Consider the following 25,662-nt stretch of genomic DNA (forward strand, 5'->3'; position numbering starts at 1 on the left):
ATATATATATATAAATAATGAATTTAAATGCAATTGTGACAAAATTGAATCATCTCGATTGTAGTACACCGTCTATAGATATCGATTCCCGATAAATTCCATCGCATTGCGCTTCTCGCAGTTGTCACGCGACATTTCTTAAGACCTTTAAGTCCGGGAAGCTTGTTATGTCGATCTACGACCGACATCGCGAAGTGGCAAGAAGTAGAAAATGTCGGCCGGGAAAGTAGAATCTGCTCAGAGGCAGTGGGTCGAGAACCGGTTGGACGGAAAATTATGATCCACTCAGCGCAAATCCCTACCCTATTCGTGGCAGACAAAATCCTCAAAGTTGCTGGCAGCGTTTATCATGAAACTCGGGAGAAAAAAAAAACAGAAAAAAATACACGAAGGAAACGCGATGTGTTGTTGAGTATGCGTGGTAACTGGTCAGGACGTGAAAAGTTTAAAGGTTTCTTACAGGTCTGTGTAAAATTCGATACAAGTAATTTATAGAAAGCGCTAAAGTTACAATTTAAACTTTCGAAGATAGGCTTTCAAAACGTTCAATTAACGCGATTCTGATAAGCTGCTAACGTCCCACGACAAATGTGGAGCCATTCGAATTTCTATATTGCGGACGCTATGATAGTTTTCCCGGCAGTTTTCACCTACGCGTGATTTAAGGGAACGCGTTAAAGAAAAAATGCAAGAAAGTATTAAAGACGTCATTACAAGTGTAACAAATCTGTTAAAATTAGAAAGTATTGAATTAATTAAAAATTCGCGAGTCGTGCCAATGATCCCAATCCATTTTGGCGCCTAATTCCAGATCATTTCTGGAAATCAGTGCGACTTAAATAGATATTATTGTCAAGAAATATTTAAAACTTTATTTATTTAATTACGTACCTTTATAAAGATAGCCCTTACCTAGAAGCTTTATAAGACAGAACACTAATCGATAACTGTTTGTAAGAAGATATTAATAATCTACGATGAAATAGAGCATTCACACATTTGCATTTTATCTTATATCCCGATAAATTACAAAAAGAATTTAATTCAAATTTTTGAATAAGTTAATTAAAATGTTAAACTAATTTATTCTTTATGCATTTGCCGAAGCAGATGAGATTTAAATTCACTCTTTTCGTTGCGACGATGAGATGAAGCACACAGCACCGAAGCCAGTGTAGAGCTTTCTCATAGAACTTGAAAATCGGGAGAAGCAGCTTGTTCGTGACACTGGCATCAATAACTGTCAGGCAAATAGACGCAAACGCTTATTCCTGAAAGGAAAATTGCTGTTCCTCGGAGGCGGACAGCCTACTTTTCGCGTTACTCGTACTTTTCAATTTATCTCACATTTTTAACGAATGTTATACAATTTTTTTTTTGTGTTGAAACAATGTAAAAATATATGGCGTTTATTGTAAAAAGCGCATCACGTTAGAAACTTTTTTAGTTATTCTTTTTCTCCAGCATATTAAACATATTCGAAAAAAAAACAAAAAAAACGAAACAATACGTCGTATATGAAAATATAATAAATCTTGTTTTCGCTCAATTTTCGTTTGCCTGCTTCGACTTCGTGGATTTAATCTTTTTTCCGGATTCCGAGCCACTCTCCACGATCTCTCGCGGAGTTCATGATCCACGGGAGTTTGTGTAGTGGATGTAGAATCGGCAAAAATCGTTTACCTCGGATCGCACACCCGGTTAACCGTGCGAATAAACACGAGCCGCGAGTATATTTGCGAGACCGTAAAAAGCGTAAGCAATTTTCTCTCGCTGAGGAGCAAACTACCAACTTTTCGAATATAGCGAGCCAGGAGAGGGCCTGGGGAGTTATCCGGTGGAAAGAAGTAATCTCGCCCGCGCCGCAGCATCCTTCGTTTTCTTATTGGGCTGCATCGTTTAGCGTAGGATGGGACAGTACTCGTCTTCTTGCGAGCTCTCGAATTAAAAACCAGACTCGTATCATACCCGTGCAATTGAGTTTCATCAAGTCGATACGCGCTTTTCTCTGCTCGAATAATTGGCGCTCGATTAAATATCGGATAAAATGTCCCAAATCTCTAATTTCTTTTATACGAAATAGTAGATAAAATTACGTAGATAGGAAAAGAAGATGAGATAAATTACGAGTAATTATGTGTTCATAAGATAAATAAAGTGTAAATAGTAAATAATGATGTGTCAAGATCGAAATGCGAATCGCCTAACATCCATGTCTAATAAAGTACTTACAGTACATATGTCATAGCATTTATTTTATGTAGTTCTCCACAGCAAGTCTTCTTTACTAGCAGTACTAATTTACATTTTCACTCGGAACCTTTCTTGTTAAAGATTGACGATTAACTAACAATAAGTAAACATCAAGCTTCTCACGCAGTATAACCCCTACTCCAGCGTTTAGTGATCTCGCGTCCGTAAACAAACAATGTTTACGGCTGAATCTGTGTTTTCATATTTATGTGAAATATTTTATCCCGAAAATATTTTATTCAGTAAACTGTTTAATCATAGAAAGATATGCGTGGTACAGCATTTCTGTATCTTTGTGTCAGATTTATATTTTCTTTTTATTGCTTTATATGCAAAGCGTCTTTGAGAGATTAAATGTAAATTAGATATCGTGTAAAACAAATTTTTCTTTCCAAAAAAGTCTTTTTCCTACTTTTTAAAAAAGATTAATATTTTAAAATATATATTTTTTGTACTTCTGTATATCAGATATTTATCTTTAATATAAAATTATTATAAATTGCAGATATATATAGGTACTTATATTTTTACACTAATTACACAAATGAAACAAATATATCTTACTTTTTAAGCAGCGATTCATTTGAAGTTTTAATAACCGGTATGCAAAAAAGATCATAACAATGATAACAAACAATTGACTTCATTATATTTTATATTTGTACTGATGATATCTCTTGTTGCAATATCGATCCTTTTCCGCATTGATTGACATGGTACTGAAATAAACGAGCGGATGCTCTTGCATTCTGCGTAAAACTTGAAAAATACAGTTTTTACAATTAAATTTAAACGATTTCGTCGAATGCAGCGAGAGATGTCAGTTTCACTCCTTTTATCTCAATTTTTCATCGAGGATCTCCCGCCCAAAGCTTGCAACCACGCGCATTAAATCCCGCTCTATTAAACTGCAAATTCCATATTTCAAATGCGGTTTAAATTAACTGAAAATATATCGGATTGGTACGCGACGATTCATTAATGGACAAATGGCAACTGGACAGGCAACGCATTTTCCTCCGAAAATTTACTCAATGCTGCAGCAACATATCTCTCTTTAACTCCGGTAAAGCATATTATATCTCGCACATAGTTTCGTGCCGTATAACTCCGCGGTAATTTAACGCAATAGTTGAGTAATTACATGCGCATAAACGAAATTTCATTTTCGCGTCTGGCTTTACAAGTAATTAATACGAGAGAAAGTAATTAAGAAGATGACAAAAATATTTGGCACATATCTACTTGCGATAAAATTATCTTGCGCGTTTATTTTCTCGGAATGTAAAACGGGATTAAATCGAGTTGATGGATTTAATTTTGTAAGCATATTAAATAAAGAACAAGTTTATAGAATCGTGTTTGGCATCGAGAAGGAGAAATCAATTAGCAAGCAATGGCATAATCTCTTGAAAATAAATGAGAGTTAATAAATTATATTTTGATTAAATAATGCTGTCATTTATTCGCTGTCTTACTAAATTATCCCTGCAGATGCAGCTCTAAACCCATCTAGTACGGTATTATAGATATCTTCTATGTGCGCTTTTCGAGAGATAAGTCGCTCTTATGGTTATAATTTACAGCAGATGCAATATATCAGAAACATTTGGCCCATATCGAAAAGTGTTCAGATAAAAGCAAGATCGTTCGTAGTCGCTTCAAGTCCCTAGTGCCAACAGCACACAAAAGTGCCAACATATCGTATATTAGATCACACTGCCACTTAAGGTAGATTTTGCATTTTATGGCGGATAGATATTATGGCTTTATCGCTCGCGCTCCGCGCCTTTTGCTTCATCATCCGCGTTCTTCTGTCGAAGTCAAAATTGAAATATAATCTATTGCATTCTCCCCCGAGCCTTACTATCGCTCTCGCTCTTATCACGCCCTGTTATTCTAAAGTTCATCGCTCCGTTGCATTCCGCGCGATACACCGTGCGGTTGTTAGTTAATTTTCATTAAATAGACAGGTTTCTCTAACTTCTCCTTTCTCTCGTTCAACTCGTTCTAAAACGCATTCCAATCAGAACGCGATGTAAATTGGTTAACATAGTTTTAATTACATTGCTTAGTTACAATCGTTCACACAAATACATAGTAATGCGGATAAATAATGACCCGAGTCGTAATTATATCAAACTCTATGCTCGTTTGTATTCATCATTGTCGCACAGACTATTTCTTCATTTAACTGATACTCTCGACTTTTTCAGAATTATAAGAATTAATAGAGATAAATCTGCTCATTAATTTTTCATAGATTGCGCAATAATATTTTCAATGGAAATTGCATTTTCTTTCTACTTTCCGAATACAATAAATGAAACTTTAATTACATTACCGAGCAGCCCGTCACGGCGCATTACTTGATCTAATTAATCTAATAATATACTTTATACAGATTGACAGATTGATTTAATTACCACACTCTCGAAATTCCTCCCGTCACGTTATTTATCCGGCGTGTGTAGAAACGCTTTTGATCTCGCGTCAAGCGCCGATTACGAATATTTCCGGACGGAGAGCATGTATTGGCCCTATTCGCGATGTGTTAGAATTAGCTCCGGATATTTTGAACAATATTACGGCGATACCGTCAGACCATAGCAGCCGCTGCCGCGGAAACTTGGTCGAAGGGGTTGTAACTCACGTCCGGGTTGCTTTAGTGAGACAAGAATCGGTGGCGAGTGCAGCGAAGAGGGTATATACCGACGAGTCCGGAGGGATGGCACGGCGCGGGAATGCGGAGAGAGCACTCGTGACGAGTGCGAGAGCAACCAGCCAGCTGCACCGCCCATGGCAATTCCGGCGGGTCCGCCGGCTAATTGTTCTTGCTGCCGGGCTGCAAGTTACGAGGCGCTCTCTCTTCCCCTCTGTGCCGTGCGATGACGAGCGGCTTTTGCGATTGCCGTTCTCTCGAATTTCGCCAATTCTCGCTCGCGACACGCTNGGCTCGCGTTGCCGTGAGCAACCATCACGCTCGATTTCCGGACGATCACTCGACATCGCGTTGAAAACGCCATCGAACGCACGTGTAGCGATATAGCAATTTCTGACAGTGTCCGGCTAATTAGCCAAATATGACATTTCTAAAGTATAATCAACATTTGGATGATAATATAAACCAATTTTCCCCCCGGGGATAAAATTGATAGCAGAGATTGATATATATTTTACCAAAATTACGTGAAATAATACATATGATAAAAATTAACTATTTAGTATTTTATTTTATATTAAGGATTGAAAAATAAATATATTCTAATTCATTTTTTATTTATAAAAGAGTGTAGACTATAAATATTTGAACTTGCTCGATGAAAATGAATGACTCTCTTTTCTCTTATCACATTAAGAAAGATTTTATGTAATACTTATGGAAAAAAATTTAACATTTTATGTAATGCTGAAATAACAAGATATTTTTTTAAAATAAAGTTTTTGAAAAATAAAATAATTCAAGAACAACATATTTTAGGTTTTAGTCTTATGATATCAATACAGATACAATACTTCTTTTTAATCATAGAATTTTATTAGATATAATTAGGATTGTTAGGTGAAACATTTTGGAATGTGCGAGAAAATAAAGGTAAAGTAATTGCGAAAATATCGATGCTAATTCAATGTTGTCGAATGATCGATACAAAAAAGTGTTATTATCGGCATCGAATTTCAACGAAACTCGTATCCGACGAATGCGAGGGGAAAGAAGATCGATTTCCCCATCGACGCTGTCTCATTCGCGCATTTACGAATAAAGATTCGTATAAAACATTCCGGTGCATACGAGATCGGTGATAGTGTGCGTTGCTCGGGGAATGGATTAACAGGAATCGATTGTCAGATACGAGTCGGATAAAGGGACGGTATGCGAGATCTGACGACGGTTGAATTTAGACCGGCATTGCTAAATGCCATCAGCTTGAAGTTAATTGTTCTTGCCAAACTGCTATGTTACGAGCTTCATCGGGCGGTGACGAATAGCTCAAATGGAGAAATTTGAATTTTGATGGTATAAATCGTTGTCCGTTTATCGAGTAAACTCGATCTACATGGCTCGATAAAGCAGACGATTTAATTCAGTGATTCTTCTTTAGTCGAATAAAATGATAAAAGTACAAAAATATTGCTAAGAGAGAGAAAGAGAGAAAGACAGAAAGAGTCAATTATATATAATTAATGGATAATTTACATTTCGAAGAGATATCTCTCTCTTCTCTCTCAATGAAATTAGGAAAGTGATGATAGCGAAAGTCGAGCAATTCTCATATGCTAATGTAATCCACCGAAAGAGTCGTATCGGTCATGCGGCAAATTATCACATTGTCTATGAATATGCAAATACATGTATATGGCGAAGCGTGCATGTAATTATCCCAAACCATGCATATATAATCATATTGTAAGAAATACCTGGTATTATTATCCCTCGTAAATAAATTAATTTTTCAAAGCTTTGATGCAATAATAGCATATAATCATATAATTTACTGAGAGGAAAATAATGTATAAATCAGTAACTCGATAATTGAAAAATAGAGAAGGCGTAATAATAAGAATCGCAAAAGCTACTATCGCAAAAATTAACAAATTAAACATCTAAAATTAGGGTTTAAGCACAGTCAGCACCTTAAACGCGTTCTAAATGAAATCATCTGCGATAAGCAGCGCAAATAAAGTAATTTCTACTATCCTAGTTCGATAATCTTGAATGCAAATTTCGAAGAACGACCCCGAGTAAATTTCTCGCCTAACTTAATGTCGAGCGGAGCGTTGAACTGGACATGAATACTCAAACATACACACATATATACCTACATACAAATAGTTACAAATGCGCGCGTGCACACAGACCAAACTGCCTTACATATCCTACGTTACTATACGCACACGAGTGTTTTATGTATCTATAGCTATACGAATACGCGTCTTATATACATTGTCCACTTTATTGACACATACATACATGCACGAGTATTGAAAGAAATATAGTTTCGAAAAGCCTTCGTTTTTTCGGAGAGAATAGGGAACGCGAAGAAGAATGCGGTAAGGGAAGACAGAGAAAACCGACAGGACCGAGAGATGTCGAAGGGACAGAAAGAGAGAGAGAGAGAGAGAGAGAAACAGAGGAGTGCGGGGGAGCGTCGGGCACGGAGACAAATTGTCGAACAGTGCTTGCGGTCGGACATACACATGTTCACCAAAGTTGGGTTACATTTAGAAAACAGGATTACAGTTTGTGCCCGATGGTGCCCCAGTCCGCCGGAAGCGGTGAATAGCGCGATGGGGGAGGGTTGGACGACGAAGACTATGAAACTGCAATGCACCTGCACACCACGCGCGCAGGTGGCTTTTCAGGTTTTCGCTTACTTGCGGTCTCGACGTGCTGTAACAATGCGCTGGTCGCCACGATTGCGAGGAAGTGACGGAACCTGGATCTTTCTCTCATTATGCCGTACCCTTTTTACAACTGTTCCCGTTCTCGAACCGAGCGATTTAGCGATAGATTTTGCCGTTGTCGAACGCTTTACGAGAGAGGAAACTTACGATGTGTGATTTTTCAAAAAACGTATTTATTATCGATATGACTTTAATCTTCTCGCGTGAATTAAAATAAATATATATTTTTATTTGTAAAAATAGAATTATAATTATTGATATTTCCTATTAAAAGTTATTTGTATTGTATATAAGCTATGCAATCTTTTCATGATTTTTTTCATATTTTAGACATCAATAAAAAAGATCGACCACTTCGTTTTATATTATGCCTGGATATATTTATTTCTTCAAGCACTAATTTATATAATGCAAGAAAGAAATTAAAATAGTGTTTTTGCAGTAGTTTGTTGAGGAAAATAAAATTTTAAACGAGAGAAAAAGAGGGAGAAAAAGAGAGTTAATAAATAAGTTGACTGAGATATATAGAGTCCCGCGAGAAATATCAACTGAGCATCCCGTCATCCGGGAAAACAAAGTTGCCTAGGCGAAGTTTACAATTCACTTTGGAGAAGCGCTTTCTGGGTTTGAGAGCAAGTTTTATCGTTGTGAACACACAAATTGGTGGGCAGCAGTTGCTTATGAAAGCAAGGTTAGCATCAATATTTGATTGTCATACGAGCAGAGAAGAAGAGAGAGAGGGAGAGAGGGAGAGAGAGAGAGAGAGAGAGAGATGCGCATACGTGAAGGATATGCGGGCACCTCGTATTCCGTGTATTCGCTTCCTCCTCCTCGAAAAAGCAAACAGTGCCATCCCCTGTTTACTCGCCCAAGCAAACGTTTTCGCCTTCGTGCACTCCGCATACCCGTCCTTTGCCTCTTGCTTTATGCGTTCGCACAGCGTAAGATTGTCATATGTTCCCCTTCGTCTCGCGTACATGTTACATTTTGACTTATAAATCAATACAACGGATACGCATACGTCATATTTGGCGTCCATATAATATCTTATATGACGAATAAAAAATAAAAATGCAACAACGTTGCTCACGATTAGAATAAATTATGTATACAAAGAAATCCGGTTATTTTTATAATAATCGAATCTCTTGTAATCTGATTATTTTATCTAAATATTGAAATATATCTTAACAACACACGCAATTAAAAAGATATTTTATCAAATAAATATTTTGGCAATAAAATCATCTATCATTATCATCATAATTTCTGCTTCTGATATATTTTTCGTGCACGATTGGCTCATTGAAATTATTGCATTATTGTCGCATTAAACGAAACGAGTTTAGAGCAAATAAAGTAATTAATTCGCGTCGCGTAACCGTAGTCTTGTTAATAAAGCAGCGCAATAAAAAGCGCGGGAGGATCGAAGTTTGGCTCGTGAGCGAAATTGCCGGGAGACAGCAAGTAGTAATATCCGAGTTTTGATCCGCGTTTGAGTCCGCGTCTCGCGTGATAAGATTAAATAACGAAAGGTGAGAAAGTAAAGGCAGAGAAAAGTATGACAAAACATTGTGCTTGTATGGCCTTTTTCTAGAGCCTACGACCTTCGGATACTGATCGTGATATTCGAATCGCGTTCATCCAACTCGAGTGTTGCCGCGACTTTACGACCGAGCCTTCTTACAGCCCGACTTTATTCGGCAACTTGAGCACGCGCGCGTAAAAGGTCTCTATTTCGTTCTTTCCTCGTTTTTCATCAAGAAGTAACGAGACTAATTCGAAGAAGTAGAACGACTCAACGACTATCTCGGACAATTGTATCAACTGAGATTAAATCAAACCGACGTTTCATTTCTTATCGTAAATTTCGTTTTCATGAAGCGGTCTTATAAGATAATTTATTGATTCACGATATTGGCTTAGACGACATCAATTATCTATTGTTGTAAAGATCGATCTGTTATAAACGAACGTGATATAATATATGAAAGGAATATAATTTCTGTGATGCTGTAACATAGAAGTATGATCCCTTTGAAGTTCGAATAATGAGACAAGGTGCGCGTAACTGGTTCCAGTATGCTGCGTGTATTCATGGCTCGTATGTGTGTAATATGTGAATTAACTACGCAAGTCTGACTCACAATGCACTCTTTGTGCTGTCTATGCGCGCTGTAATATGCAAGATATCGCGTCATTTATTCGTTTCTTTTTGTACATCACCGAAATTCAGGAATAAAACTCATTAAATTGTTGCTCCATTCTCGTCGTTTAACAATAAACTCAAAAAATATAAAAATAATAGATATGCCGCGCAGTTCTGCGTTAATCAATATATTAAAATTTTCTCATACTTTCCTATTTAGATACCACAAATAAAAAAAATTCGTCACCCACGAAAAGAAACATTAAGTAGATAAAAACTAAAAGACTCAGAAATGATCAGCGTTTTGCTATTGCTAAATTTGTATAAATCGACGTATAGAGTTGCATGACTCTTGACTCTATTTGTATCTGCTTAATACGACACGAGAGACCATCCATCTCCCAATTTTGCTTACAGTACAGTTAGTCTTCCCGATATCTCGTACCGCATCGCGCAATATTCATCGAAAGTGCTGATCTTCAAGCGAAATTCAACAAACTTTAGCGGAACTTTTCGCGGAAATTGAGAAGTTTCCAAGACGTCAAAAAAAAAAAAAAAAAAAAACAAAGGAACTGAAGAATTTGTAACGCTATAATTAAGTACTCGGGAAAAAATGTTGTTACATGTTATATTAAATTATTAACCATAATCTGTATACGCACACATATATATGATATAAATTTAATCTTTTTCAATTTCAAAGAAAGAAGAGAAAAATATTATATTATTTTTTTGTGGATATATCTTTTCAATTATTTTTCCACTCATAAATATCTGATTTATCTCCGAATTAAATGGCATTTGCTCGTATTTGGAAATGATTTATATGCAATCTAAAACTCACGCTGGACGATCGTGTATTTTCATTATTTGGAAAAAAAAAATCGCTGACTCATGGACGCGTCACGACTGGCCAGCGCGATACAAACTCCGTTTCGGTTTCACGAAGGAGTTACGAGCGGATCTCGCACAAGCGCGCGTAACTCGTTACACTTTATGAAATGAAATGGACGCTAAATGAAAAGTTACATTCTTCCGCTCGTAAAGCCGAGTCTCATCTCGTATCGCCTAGTACCGAGGGTCCATTCGCGCGGTCGTTTTAAGGTTACATTACAGTTGTAATGTCGCTGCACGATCTGTTATATTTCTCATCTACGCGCTTCAGCATCTCCACTTGGGTATATACTCTTATCTATAATTTCTCGTATGTCGTTATATTGTTTCATTGTTGAACTTATTTTTTCGCGATATGTCAGCGGGTATACAAAGTATTTGGGTATTAATTAATCGACAACATTCTAACTTAAGATATCGCACTTTAGATACCGATATTATTCAAGAATTCATGCCTTTTGCGAATTCTGCCGTCATCCTACCCGCTCTCTTTTGTATGCAATCCCTCCTCTCCCATTTTCTCCTCCGCTTCTCGTAGCAACGCGAGTTATTACAATGACTCTCCATCTCTCTCGGGTACTCTTGTTACCCGTCGTTAATTAGAGTACAGTCTGCTACCGACGACAACCAACTGCAAAGGAGAGTCTTCACTTCGTCTCGCTCGTCTAAACCTCTCTCCCGGTTCTCTCTCTCTCTCTCTCTCTCTCTCTCTCTCTCTCTCTCTCTCTCTCATATGCCTGATCCACTGACGTCGGACGATGTTTGCGGCTTGAATTATTCCGGTGGATCTACACGCGACCATCTCGATCGCGCTTTAAAGGATCCACTTGTCTAGCCCAGTCGTTACCGCGACGACATCGCTTACGACGGCGTCAGGATCTAACTGAAAGGACCTTACTAAATGGACGGAGAACTCGTAATGATCTAGAAGATTTATGTACCACAATGGCGCGATGGTAAGTTCTCAGTTCCTAGGATAGTAGGATGTGCTTTACTATGTTGAGCTTCGAATACGGTAACATTTCGCTCGGCAAGTATATATCGCATTTGCATTATCATGGTTATCCACTGACAAATAAATATATATATATATATTTCTGTAAATTGTTTTTCCGGACTTCGTTAACCGAAAATTTTGAAATAATGTAATAGATTGCTTCTAGATAATAATTTTTCGGGATATAATTTTTCATTCTTAAAAATATCACTTGGACATTACAGTTCCTGTTACAAATGTTAGCGAATAAATCTGGGAAAGGCAAGGAAGCAACTTCGAAGACCTGTTCATTAAGACAAACAAGGTAAGATACGTCGGAGTTGTAGAACGGTAGTGCTTAATTTCTCACGATGAAGTTCTAGTGATTAAGACTGCGATCAGACTTCGCGAAAGTTACAAACTCAAGGACGTTCTCATATCAGTTTATATGCGGCCCCTGCAACGGTAACCTTAGACATCATTGGAGAAAATTGAGTTACTTCGGGCACGTTTCAGATTGATTTCCAGATATAACGGGGCCCTATATCTTTCTACGGAGCGAAGCGCGATTGGTTTTCAATCCGTTCTTCGTGGATCGAATGATCATTCGGTAAAATTGTACTCTGGCTAAACTCTCTTACAATATCGTTCACTGTGTGCGATAATTTGATCCTGTTGTAGATACATTGTTACCGATTCCAGATCTTCCGTTTTCTCTCGAGAGAATATGTAAGATAAAATATTTTCTATCAAGAGATAACGCATAGTGTAGTCAATCGACTATTTTTATATTATACTTTACTTTCTGCAATATTCTGATATTTATACTTAATGCTAATGTAAAAGTCTTTAGATATAACATAACAATTATTTTTTCTTAATAAATTTAAATAAAAGCTGCATCTTATATATATATTTTCTGATAATTTATAAGAATATCATATGCTATACTATAATTCTCTATTTCTTTCCTTTTCTTTTTTTCTCTCTTTTTCTCTCTCTCTATCTTTCGACATCATTATAGCATTATATCATATTATATGAGTTTATGGCTCGCACAATCTATCCATCAACGCAATATCTATATGATACAATTTCATTAATACAAACAAAGGTTATAGAATTGCAAAGTAAAATAGCTGTGGATAATAATAATTATCGATTTAAACTCTCCCTCTTGCAATTAACAATAAAATATATTAAAACCGTCCGGAGGTAATAAATTATGTGACGGACCATTCCTGTAATTCGATTATTGCAACATCCATCAGGAGGAGTGACGGCATTAACGGATAAATGTCCTGGGTTATAAAAATTTAATGTCCGTCGAGATCTGAATACTCGTGAGATTGCTTTTCTCTTAAGCGAGTATTTTATGCATTTATCATCATTCCCGGTTTGACGCTTCTCGTTACGCGTGCACTAGATTAAATTCTAAACTTATTTTTCCAGAAGAACGTAATTAAAATAATTGACGATTGCATTGACGGGATATATTTTTATAACATCGTTTAATTTGTTTCAATTTCATTACATATATATTAAAATTGTTTCTTAAAACCCTTTGAAGTAATATTATATTAAGTATTTTGAAATACTGTGTGTATTTACATTTTGCTATCCTACAAAGTTTTTAAAATTAATTACTTGAAATAAAATTAATTACTTGAAATATATATCATTTTTATAAGTTTATATTATTTTAATAAACGTTATCATTAATGTTTAATATTTTATTTTGTTAATATTATGAAAACACACACACACATGTGTTTTGGAGTTTTGATCAGTTTAAATAGATTTTGTTCCACTTTGATGTCTCTTTCTTCGACTACCGCGTTGATGCGCCATTAATTGTACTCGTTTGCGAACTTTCAGACAGTCGTGGCTCGTTAATTGACGCGATCAATCTTTCGGTTATCGGTTATCGTGGAACACGTTTTCGCGTTCGTCGTTGGCACTATAACTCTGATTGCCAAAGTTTCGTTAAAAAAGATTCGGAAACTAAAAAAAAAATAATGTTGCGCGATATTTCATCGTTTACTGCGACTATTCCTATTCTTTCCTTTTTCACTTTCCCGTCAGACCGAATGAAAATATGTCGCGTGAAAAAAGAAAAAGAAACGCACGTGCGCCCATTTTAATATACTTTCAACTCGCAACTAAGCGTGGCCCGAAACATTAATTTATCATAATATATGATTATCACATATAATAAAAATGTGTGTGACAACTGCAAATATCACGGAATCATGTGAATGGCGGCAGATGATACTAATATGTCACACGTACAAAAGATTAAGCATACGTTACTATTTAATTCTCTCATGAGAGTTAGAATTTTTTAAAAATATATTGACATTATATATTTTATTATAATATTCAATCTCCCATTTCCCAATCCCACATTTTCCGTTAAATTAATTTATTATTTTATTTAATTAAAATAAATTTAATCATAAGTGAAATATTTTATCAAAAATGTTTTCGCGGATATTGGAAGCTATAGAAGTAGCCAAAAGATATTAATAAAATAATTAATTTATAAATCAATTTTGTTACAAATGCAAACTAAATTCTTTTTTCTATTTTGTTTTTCTTGCTTCACTTATAATAGTAAGGAAATATGATTGTTGTACTCACTGTATCCTCCCACATAGATAGGCGTCCATGTTACTTGAGTGTAGGCCAAGGGTGTCGCTGCGAATAATACAGCACTGAACCATATTGCTCGACGTACCGCACTCATTTCACTAGCGGCCTCGATAGTCGTCATTTTCTCTCGTTTCAATCAGTTCTCCGCCTCAATATCATCTTCCCCGGCATGTCTCGCTACTCCGTTCCGCTTTTGTTCGCTACGTTCGTTCCTCTTCGTCTCGTTTCCCTGCTCCCCTTTTTTTCGTCCCGAGAGCGAGCGCACAACAATATGTCACAGCCGTTGAATATCTACGCAATCGAACGAAACTTGTCGATACTACCGTCGTTTTATCCCTGCAGTCTGTAATAGTCGGTATTTTCATATCGCCGCGATACGTAGAGTCGTTCGACGGATGGCTCGAAGAAAATTAAATGAATACGATTCATCTATACGCGTAACATTTATACGCCTTTTGATAAAAGAATTCTCGAAGGAGGAATTTCATTAAAGCGATTCTGAAAATTAGTAGGAACGAAGGATTGATATGCAAATGGATTGTTAAGACATAAAGATTCAACAGCAAAATTAATTGGGAGAATCTAAATAAATGAAATCGATAAATATGCTGATGATTGAATAGAAAAAAATGAATGCATCTGAAAGAGCGGTTAAGTTGTTTAATTAATTTCTCGCGGACTTCGAATCATGGTCGAGTAGGATATATATAATCGATCCGCGAAACAGCAAAATTAATTAATTAAGCGTGATCACGCATCTCTGTTCTAATTGGTACTCGACATATATTGCCGCCAGCAATAAATATGGAAATTTAAAACAAAGAGATAGCACAGTTGTTTATCAAGCGCACTTTTTTCCGTTCAGCGAGCGAATTTTACGTCACGTAAAATTTTGCGCTCGCGCCGACGTTATTCCTCTTCTCGGACAGAATCTTCATTTCTGCGCGAGTCCTGATTTATGCACCCTATACCTCACGTTCCTCCTTCTTGAAACGTATTACTCCGTTCCTTCGAGTATAACATGAAGACACAATCATCGCTTCTCTACTGACGACGATCGCGGGAATAACGGTCTTTCTATCTCGCTTTCGCTCTCCTCTACCACGTTTTTTTACATCCGTAACATGTGCTGGTCCGCGCGCGTTTCATGATTTTTCGTCTTTTTTCTTACCTCGACTTGCTGCCGGTCTTTCTCCTGCTCCCTGTCGATCTTCGCGTAGACTTTTATTCGTTTCCCGTTAGATTTTTCAGTGGCTTTGCCCAGATCAAAAAGCTTTTCTTCCGCCGACACAAAATTCCGTCTGCAACAAAATAACAAAATTTTATTAAAAAAGCTCTTTTTACGTTTGATCATTAAGAGATGGAACAGATTCTGGTCTCAAGAAATTCTCTCGTAAAAAATTCCAAGGGAAACTGTTAAAGTCAATTTTTTGCAAATTTACGCAACTTCTATAATGGATTTTGTAAATTAAAATATTTGGCGCTTGTTCGCAAAACTTTTTACATAAAATTTTTGTACTCACAACAACAAAAAAAGAAAAAAGTGTGGCAGTGCGTGACTACGCTTGGATAGAGAACATGAATATGCAATAATATTATTTACAATTGGGATAGAGAAAACTGTTTTAAATTCATCGACGGATTGTATTGTAATATATGTAAAACATATTTGTATTAAAGATCACATGATACCAATTATTGAAAATTGCTTTTAAAATAATGCATCGCTTTAATCCAATCTCGTACTAATTATTTATAAATACTATAATAGCATAAGATATATTTGAAAAATTCTAGAGATGTGTGACTCTACTCAAACATATAAAAATTTTATGAAATATAAAACTTCCCACTTTTCTTTCTCATCAATCCTCATTATTCCACTTAACAAACATTCTATTTAACAATATCAAATGTGAGAACGCAGCAGAAATAACAATTATCTTATGTAGTTATTTTAATTTCCGTCACGTCTCACGATTGGTATGAAATTCATATCGCGCCGAGAGAGGAGAAATCGCGTCGTTTCTCGGACTCAGCGACGTTGGCATTTGCATTTTCATCTGCTTGGAAATGTCGTCGATGTCTCGTTAGCGTATCTCCATCGAGGCGGCCGGCGGCGGTGCATAAGTTGGAGGTCGTGATTCCCCATAATGTTTCATGAGGTAGCCTGCCGGCAAGGAGACCACGGAAGGGATGGGATGGCGACCCCATTACGCGCACCGGAGCTAGCGGGGAGTCAGCGGCTCAGTCATTCATAATGTGACAAGCCAAAGTTAACTCGTCGTTTTGCCGCTGTGTTATTCACTCGTCGTTATCTACCGTCACCGGTTTTACCACGAACTTGTCCGGCAGTTATGAAAGCCACTTTGCGCTCCGGAAGGACGGCTTTTATGCACCTGCTCTGGCATTGGTGGACGATCGGCGCTTAGCTTCAGAAACTATGTGTCCTTCTCGGCTCTTTACGTATAATACTTATCGCTCGTCCGCCTTATTAGCTCGCGCTATCTTCTTAACTGCTCTTAACATCGCTTTAACCGAGATTCCTGAACACTTTCCTACACCTTAGCATTTTCCGGTCTGCGATCATACTCAAAGTGGAGAGCAGCTCACAACTTTCGCCGTCGTATCATTTCAGAGTAAAGAAAGCAACTTCGTTAAGGACGCCTCTCTCAAGTATATAAAACTCAACCCGCGTAAATAACGGTACTTTATCTTCTCCTATTTTTTATCTTCACTAACATTCAATTGTTCGGATAAAACTCTTTTCTCTCCTTTATTTCTTATATCTTTTGTCGTCGCGCGAAACAAAGGAAACAATAAATAATTATCTCTTTTTCAGTTAAATGGACAGAAATGATAATATTCAACAAAATCTCGGTCTGATTGGAGATGACTTTATCTATTGAAAAACTTTTTTAGAGCATTTTGAAGATATATTTTTATAATATTTATTAAAATATTTTCTTGTGTCGATTTCAGTTTTAATTTACCAAACAAACGTAAATAATACTTTTATTTGTTGGATTAAATTATAATTTTGCATATATGCATATTATTGTAAGTTGAATCGTATCGTTTGCAGTGACGGTTTCTAGCTATTTCATACCGCCGACTTCACTTTCAACAGCCTTTGTGTTTCAATTGACCACCCTCTTGAATACGATCCCTCAATTACGATTCGCCACTTCCGTCAAACATCTCCATCGTAACCGAGTTTCGTGTCTCCCTCGCACAGAATAGCATCTCCCGTTTTCGTTCTTCTTCTTTTTCCAGCAATCTCTATCGGAGATGCTAATACTACGAACAAGTCTGTCCAAAAAGTGCCGACGCAGCTAACTATATGTCCAAGTACTGATTGAATACGTAGTCGAGGATGGAAACGTCAAAATAGAGAGAGAGAGAGAAAGAGAGAAAGAGGAGACATGTAACACATGCGGTCGGGACAAATGAACGGTAGAGAAAGCCACAAGCGCGGCCTGTAATTATGTCGTACAATTATGGCTAGTTCCGTTTGATTCGATCTAAAAGAGGGTTTCGATAGAGGGACAATCAGCGGTTATGAAAGTGTCAGCGACACAAAGGCCGATCAACCGTGCCCAATTTCTCTCTCTCTCTCTCTCTTTCCTCTTCGCGTTTCTGCCCGATTTCAGGATCTGCAATTTGCTTTCCTCTCGGAAATGTTTTCTACATCCGGATTGTCTATCGGTTATCACGCCTCATTGTGCACGCGAGCAAGCAGCAATGACGCTTCGACAGTCATAATCGTACATCTTCCGCGTGTTATCAAGACAAGTAGCGAAATTTAATGTTCATGCCGAGGCTAAATGGCCAAGTTTCCTGCAACAAAGATCAAATGTCCGAAGAAGCAAATAGGTGCGAGTAAATAACATTTCCCGCTGCAAAGATAATTACTCGGGCCGTAGTTCGCGCGAGTTCACGCTGTCTAGAGTTTGCTTCTACTCCCTCTTCCCTCTCACAACCTTTGTCTAGCTCTGTTTCTTGATGCCCCGACAACTCCTCGTTTAGCACCGCCGCAAATTAGCCTGCTACAACGTTTTCCGCGTCCATCTACAAGCTCGGCGCAATTTTCGTTTCAAGGTGAGAAAGCACGTGTTCTTTGTATGAGGCTTAATTAAGAAAACATTATTCGCGCCACGGATATTAACTCGCCATCTACTTAATTTAACTTTTATTAATGTTTGTTTGTTTAACGAAAAGAATTGTGCAAAACTCAATCTATAAAAACGTTATCAAAGTATAAATATATAACAGCTAGAGTTTACACTTTAATTTGCTAAAATCTGAATTAAATTGAACAAGATAAGTCGGGACAAATGAACGGTAGAGAAAGCCACAAGCGCGGCCTGTAATTATGTCGTACAATTATGGCTAGTTCCGTTTGATTCGATCTAAAAGAGGGTTTCGATAGAGGGACAATCAGCGGTTATGAAAGTGTCAGCGACACAAAGGCCGATCAACCGTGCCCAATTTCTCTCTCTCTCTCTCTCTTTCCTCTTCGCGTTTCTGCCCGATTTCAGGATCTGCAATTTGCTTTCCTCTCGGAAATGTTTTCTACATCCGGATTGTCTATCGGTTATCACGCCTCATTGTGCACGCGAGCAAGCAGCAATGACGCTTCGACAGTCATAATCGTACATCTTCCGCGTGTTATCAAGACAAGTAGCGAAATTTAATGTTCATGCCGAGGCTAAATGGCCAAGTTTCCTGCAACAAAGATCAAATGTCCGAAGAAGCAAATAGGTGCGAGTAAATAACATTTCCCGCTGCAAAGATAATTACTCGGGCCGTAGTTCGCGCGAGTTCACGCTGTCTAGAGTTTGCTTCTACTCCCTCTTCCCTCTCACAACCTTTGTCTAGCTCTGTTTCTTGATGCCCCGACAACTCCTCGTTTAGCACCGCCGCAAATTAGCCTGCTACAACGTTTTCCGCGTCCATCTACAAGCTCGGCGCAATTTTCGTTTCAAGGTGAGAAAGCACGTGTTCTTTGTATGAGGCTTAATTAAGAAAACATTATTCGCGCCACGGATATTAACTCGCCATCTACTTAATTTAACTTTTATGAATTGTGCAAAACTCAATCTATAAAAACGTTATTAAAGTATAAATATATAACAGCTAGAGTTTACACTTTAATTTGCTAAAATCTGAATTAAATTGAACAAGATAATCAATTTATAAATAAATTATGTACAAGTATTACATAGAAGACAAGTTAATTAAACATAATGATTAGGATGCCGTGAGACATTGACATCAATAGCGTTAACAATAATTAATCTGCTGATTCCTATTGTAAATGTGCTGTTGGACGCGCGGTGAACCGTCATAATTATTAATCGAGTCAGGCATCAATTAGTCGAAATATCGATTAATTGCGCATCAGAATGTATCTTAGCCCGTCAACAATCACGACCCCGATTGTCTGTGGCTTTAGATGATTGTGCGTTTCGTCGTATAATTAATCACCTGACCATCGTGCCGATTAAGCAACCTGAAGTGACGTTTCTTGCGAGGTTCTGAACTAGTAATTTCAGGACTTCTAATTTCTAAACTAATGAGCAAAGTCACTACGCGTCTCACAAAGATTAACGCATGTATAATGACATCGAGTAAACAAAATTGCCATTATTTTATGTTTATTAAAAAATGCAAACGATTAAGAATAAATATTGTTTGGATTTTTATCATTATTTAAAAATTTTATAAAAGTATTATATTTCATATATAAATTTTATATATTTATACTGTATAAAGATATGTGTGTGTGTGTATCCCTCTCCCGTGTAATATAATATCTCTCTCATTGTGTAATATAATAATGAACAATGCTAAAAATTCCTTCGTGAAAATTTATGAATTCGTCGAAGAAATGTATTATTGTTTGGTAAAATATGTAGAAGCGTGCTTGGGCAACTGTGGTTCCACGATCCTTGCTACTAGAGTTTGAAGATATATTCTTGGATAAGACTGTATGATAAAGATATATATGCATTGAGCATTAATATTCAGGTCAGACCGAGCGTGAATTCTGTACTGCGCTATACCGTACTTCCACAAGCGGTTCTCAGGATGTACTCAAGTTATACTAGCTGCTTTGCAGAAGCGCACATTAAACGTCGCTGATGCTTCCTATTTACGATTGTAATCGTGTTGCATTCAAACGCAGGTATTTGTTGTTGAAACTGTTATTATCTTCAAATGAATGTTTGCACACCGACACTATTTAATCAACAGATCGAGAAATGGCTTGATTTTTCGCTAAATAATGTTAAATGTCAATTTTTACTCATTATCGTTCATTATAATCATTTAAAGTTTCTATCCCGAATTTTTTGTTCATCTCTCGTTTCGTCTTGTCTTTATTCTTTCTCCTCTTTCTTCCAGAGAACATACCATCGACTGTACAATTACAACGTCCCATAATCAGTCAGGTTTCTCGCAGCGGTCCAATGTTTGCCAGCCGGAACGCGGTGCATTTAGTTTCTAATGGAGCTTAGCGACTAAGGATAATGACACGTTCGTTCCGCAGCAACGAGCAGCCTTCGTCCGAAACGTCGCAGGGCTGCCTCGTACTAGTCCAAGCAGCAGACAATATTTGTTTTTCACTCCAACAACTACGGCAAACGTAACGCCGCGTTGTTTGCCGAAGTAGAACTTCGAACTAGCTACCGGAAGGATAGAGAACGTCTCGTACGTGCTTACCGAACGGATGTTTATTTGAAAGCGACGTATTATAATCGAATCTTTAAATTACTGGCATTTAGGAAAGAGAGATGATATTAAATTACCGAAAAATGGAATATTGTTTAATAAGTAATAAACGACTATTCCATACGATCGTTATATATAAAAAATATTTTTAATATAAGTATAAAAATACAGCTATGTTAAAAAGAGAAGATTTCTTCTAAGATCTATATTTTTTAAAATTCACTTACAGGAAAAACTTCATACTGGTTTATATTCCTCACAGAAAGTTTCTTATTTCATACATATCTTTCTTTCAGGACGCCAACAACTTTCGAAAGAGTCCGTAGAGTATAAATTTTATATATTTATACTGTATAAAGATATGTGTGTGTGTGTATCCCTCTCCCGTGTAATATAATATCTCTCTCATTGTGTAATATAATAATGAACAATGCTAAAAATTCCTTCGTGAAAATTTATGAATTCGTCGAAGAAATGTATTATTGTTTGGTAAAATATGTAGAAGCGTGCTTGGGCAACTGTGGTTCCACGATCCTTGCTACTAGAGTTTGAAGATATATTCTTGGATAAGACTGTATGATAAAGATATATATGCATTGAGCATTAATATTCAGGTCAGACCGAGCGTGAATTCTGTACTGCGCTATACCGTACTTCCACAAGCGGTTCTCAGGATGTACTCAAGTTATACTAGCTGCTTTGCAGAAGCGCACATTAAACGTCGCTGATGCTTCCTATTTACGATTGTAATCGTGTTGCATTCAAACGCAGGTATTTGTTGTTGAAACTGTTATTATCTTCAAATGAATGTTTGCACACCGACACTATTTAATCAACAGATCGAGAAATGGCTTGATTTTTCGCTAAATAATGTTAAATGTCAATTTTTACTCATTATCGTTCATTATAATCATTTAAAGTTTCTATCCCGAATTTTTTGTTCATCTCTCGTTTCGTCTTGTCTTTATTCTTTCTCCTCTTTCTTCCAGAGAACATACCATCGACTGTACAATTACAACGTCCCATAATCAGTCAGGTTTCTCGCAGCGGTCCAATGTTTGCCAGCCGGAACGCGGTGCATTTAGTTTCTAATGGAGCTTAGCGACTAAGGATAATGACACGTTCGTTCCGCAGCAACGAGCAGCCTTCGTCCGAAACGTCGCAGGGCTGCCTCGTACTAGTCCAAGCAGCAGACAATATTTGTTTTTCACTCCAACAACTACGGCAAACGTAACGCCGCGTTGTTTGCCGAAGTAGAACTTCGAACTAGCTACCGGAAGGATAGAGAACGTCTCGTACGTGCTTACCGAACGGATGTTTATTTGAAAGCGACGTATTATAATCGAATCTTTAAATTACTGGCATTTAGGAAAGAGAGATGATATTAAATTACCGAAAAATGGAATATTGTTTAATAAGTAATAAACGACTATTCCATACGATCGTTATATATAAAAAATATTTTTAATATAAGTATAAAAATACAGCTATGTTAAAAAGAGAAGATTTCTTCTAAGATCTATATTTTTTAAAATTCACTTACAGGAAAAACTTCATACTGGTTTATATTCCTCACAGAAAGTTTCTTATTTCATACATATCCTTCTTTCAGGACGCCAACAACTTTCGAAAGAGTCCGTAGAGTAGTGATAATTATCAACTTCATCGCGTGATTGCATTGCCAAGAAAACGAGAGAGCAAAGAGTACGTTTTATAAAAAGAGAGAAATATGAAAGCTGAGACAAGTCGTAGCCATAGAGAAAGAAAATAGTTATCTTGTTTTTTCTCTCCGCTTTAATTCTGGCAAAATCTGTTGAACAAGATCGCTAATGTCAGCGAATAAATAAATTATATTTCATTAAACTCGTTTATGCATCGCCAACTTTTTGCAAGTAATTCTGCTCTCATCACACTTCCTTTTTTATTTTACGCAAATAAAGTCGCTTGCTGTCGTCCTCCGAGTAAAGATAAGAATAATATGACCTATTTCTCATTCATGACTTATCGCGCTCGACGCATTTCTTTATTTATTTTATGCTTCTTGTGGTATTGACTGCACGATTGTATAAATACATCATTATTGTCCTTTCACAGAATATTTAAATAAAATATACATAATATATATTTATTATCGAATAATGTTATTTTTTAAAGACCAAAATCTTTTTTCAAAGACTAGAATCAACAACATTCAACGCCTCTCATTTAAACTTTAGTAAATCTTTTTAATTGGTCTTTTGAGAGCAAAACTTTATAAATTTTGCAATGTAAATCTCAATTCTGGTAAAAAAAACTCCGGAACAAAGATATTTCAACTCGGTTTGCTCGGATACTTGATCACAGATTTGTGTATTTTTCCGCGGCATTGTTCGTCGAGCGCGCATGACAAAGTTGCGGCGTGCGTTCTCTCGATGAGTGGTGCACGCTGAAATCTACAAATGCACGCGTATCTACGAGCTCGTAGCCCCAGTCGAGTGCTCGCGCTCCACTTCCCGCACACGTAACGTCCGTTTTCGCGTATCCGTATCCGGGGAAAAATATAGTTTCAGCGGTGTGCAAGTGCCTGGAGACGCGCCACCAAGATATACGATACCAGCGCGATTTATCATCGTGACAATTTCGAACGGTACGGCCGTTTCGCAGCCACCGTTTTCCACCCCGTTCCTCTCGATCCCATCCCTCTATTCGCGCGGCAGCTTTCGCCATCGCATCACCACCGCCCTCCTAAACTCGCCCCGCCATCTCGTTCGAGCGAACTGCGGCAAAAGTTGCTTATATGATTAATCGAACCTTTCCTTGTGTGTGCCGGCTGCTGTTTGTCTGTATACTACGTGGAAACTCTCGCCGAAGGATTAAACTTCATTTCCTTCGCGCGCACAGCAGATGTGCAAGAGTGATCGCTCGAACGCGGTTTGTGGCATAGACACGTATCGATAACGACGCAGCTTCGCGAAAATGTGTGATAATGAAGCCTGGTTTAAATCATCCGGCGTAGACAGCCATCGATCAGATAAAGTCTGGAGGATATCTATTGAGACAAGACAGGATGAGTGATGACTATCGGCTGAGAGGAAACATAACTTATCCTGCACAAAATCCATGCAATTTAATTCTACAAAATTTCAATAAAAAAAACGATTGTTATAAATATGGAATCAAATATTTCTTGATTTTATTTTCCAGTAATAAATTACAAATTTAGCAGGTAAATATAATCATCACTTTTGCATTATATTATTGTAATGATATAAAGTAATTTTAGTTTAAGCCAGGTTAAAGCATAGTAAATATTTCGTGTAACAAAATCTCTTGCGCAAGATAGTTTTGCGATTTATATTGACAGAACAGATAGGAAAAGGCTGTGTGTCAACACACTACAATATGAGAGGAGGATATTCGCTGTTTTTAATAAACGTCGTTTCGTTGCGCACACACCATAGATCGTTTGCATCGCTTGCGGGATTAGTATACGCGAGATCCGTTTTTCTCGCATTGCGAACAATTTTTCAATTTAATTAAAGGCGACCGTACTATAAATATTCGGAGTAAGGGGCGGATTTTTATCATATACGCGCGCCGCACAGCATTCACACCGCGCTTTATAAAAAAAATCTGGCCGTTCGCGAAAATAGGCATAAATCTTCGGGGCCGCGAATTTCGCGCTCGTTCCTTTTGCCCGTGGCAGTGCATGAAGCACCAGCATCAGATCATTACCGCACCTATTGTTCTGCCGTATATATCAAATAAATGGGCAAGGATCGCGAGCGCGAAAGACTGGTGGCACAATGCGCCGGGTATATCCGCTATATTTTAACTACTCCGCGCTATCTGAGCATAACGTAGACGGTATACACAACGTTCGCGGAATTCTAGTTGCCGTAAACCTTTTTTTATAGCCGCCCGTAGCTTCGCACGCGATCTCAGTCGTTGCCCCCCGTACGTTTCGATATTTCAATGAACCAGACCATCCACGGCTTTACTTGGAGAATAACACATTGTTATTTGCATGTAATCTGGCATTCGTATCTGCAAACTTCGTGCAACCTTCTTTCTGCAGAGCAATTTTTTTTGCAAAGTATAAAAGAGACAACTGCCGCGATTTATTACTGCAAATAGAGGAAAAATTTCAGACAATCTTCGAAAAATTATTGATACAACTAGTCTACGATTACTAATGGTCGGGAGCACAAAACTCACAAATCGCTTTCGATCGTTTTTATGTGACGATAACGCACGTGCAACGTTACGTATCTCCTGAAATCCAACAGATTGAAGTTTATAATCTTAACGCGACGTTACGGTAACATAATCGCGTCGTAGACTAAAGTCCCCGGAATCGAAGTAATTCCGTTTTCCGGAAACCCGTCTCGGTCGAAGTTTTTTCTAATTGGCCCACGAGTTAGCCGCCGGCTAAGAACGTAGGGGTCACGGAACGTTGCGGCGACGGCTTAGACGAAAGAACGAGGGGGTGGCTATGGGGTGGAACCAACGTTTCCACGAGTTTCCCGCGACGCTTTGTCGTTCGGAGAGCTCGTGGAATCTTCCAATTCGACTAAGAAACTCGAACCGCTATTGCAGCCAGTTTAATCGAATT

At 37.5% G+C, this 25,662-nt stretch overlaps 1 protein-coding gene across 6 annotated transcripts in view; it reads right to left on the bottom strand.

The window, feature by feature from the left end:
• The window catches only part of LOC115239534, a 226,794-nt gene that overhangs the window by 165,744 nt on the left and 35,388 nt on the right, over positions 1–25,662 (bottom strand). For 3 of the 6 annotated variants that reach the window (XM_029814100.1, XM_029814099.1, XM_029814101.1), the window contains exons 3-4: positions 15,505–15,634; positions 14,322–14,624 (exon numbers count right to left, since the gene is read on the bottom strand). In XM_029814100.1, the coding sequence (XP_029669960.1) occupies positions 14,322–14,454 (133 nt within the window). In that variant the 5' untranslated portion in view covers positions 14,455–14,624; positions 15,505–15,634. The remainder of the gene's footprint in view (positions 1–14,321; positions 14,625–15,504; positions 15,635–25,662) is intronic. The other 3 variants (XM_029814102.1, XM_029814103.1, XM_029814104.1) reach the window with 2 other exon arrangements.

The sequence above is a fragment of the Formica exsecta genome, unplaced genomic scaffold (assembly GCF_003651465.1).
Source record: "Formica exsecta isolate Colony F162 unplaced genomic scaffold, ASM365146v1 scaffold385, whole genome shotgun sequence".
NCBI classification, from domain to species: Eukaryota; Metazoa; Arthropoda; class Insecta; order Hymenoptera; family Formicidae; genus Formica; species Formica exsecta.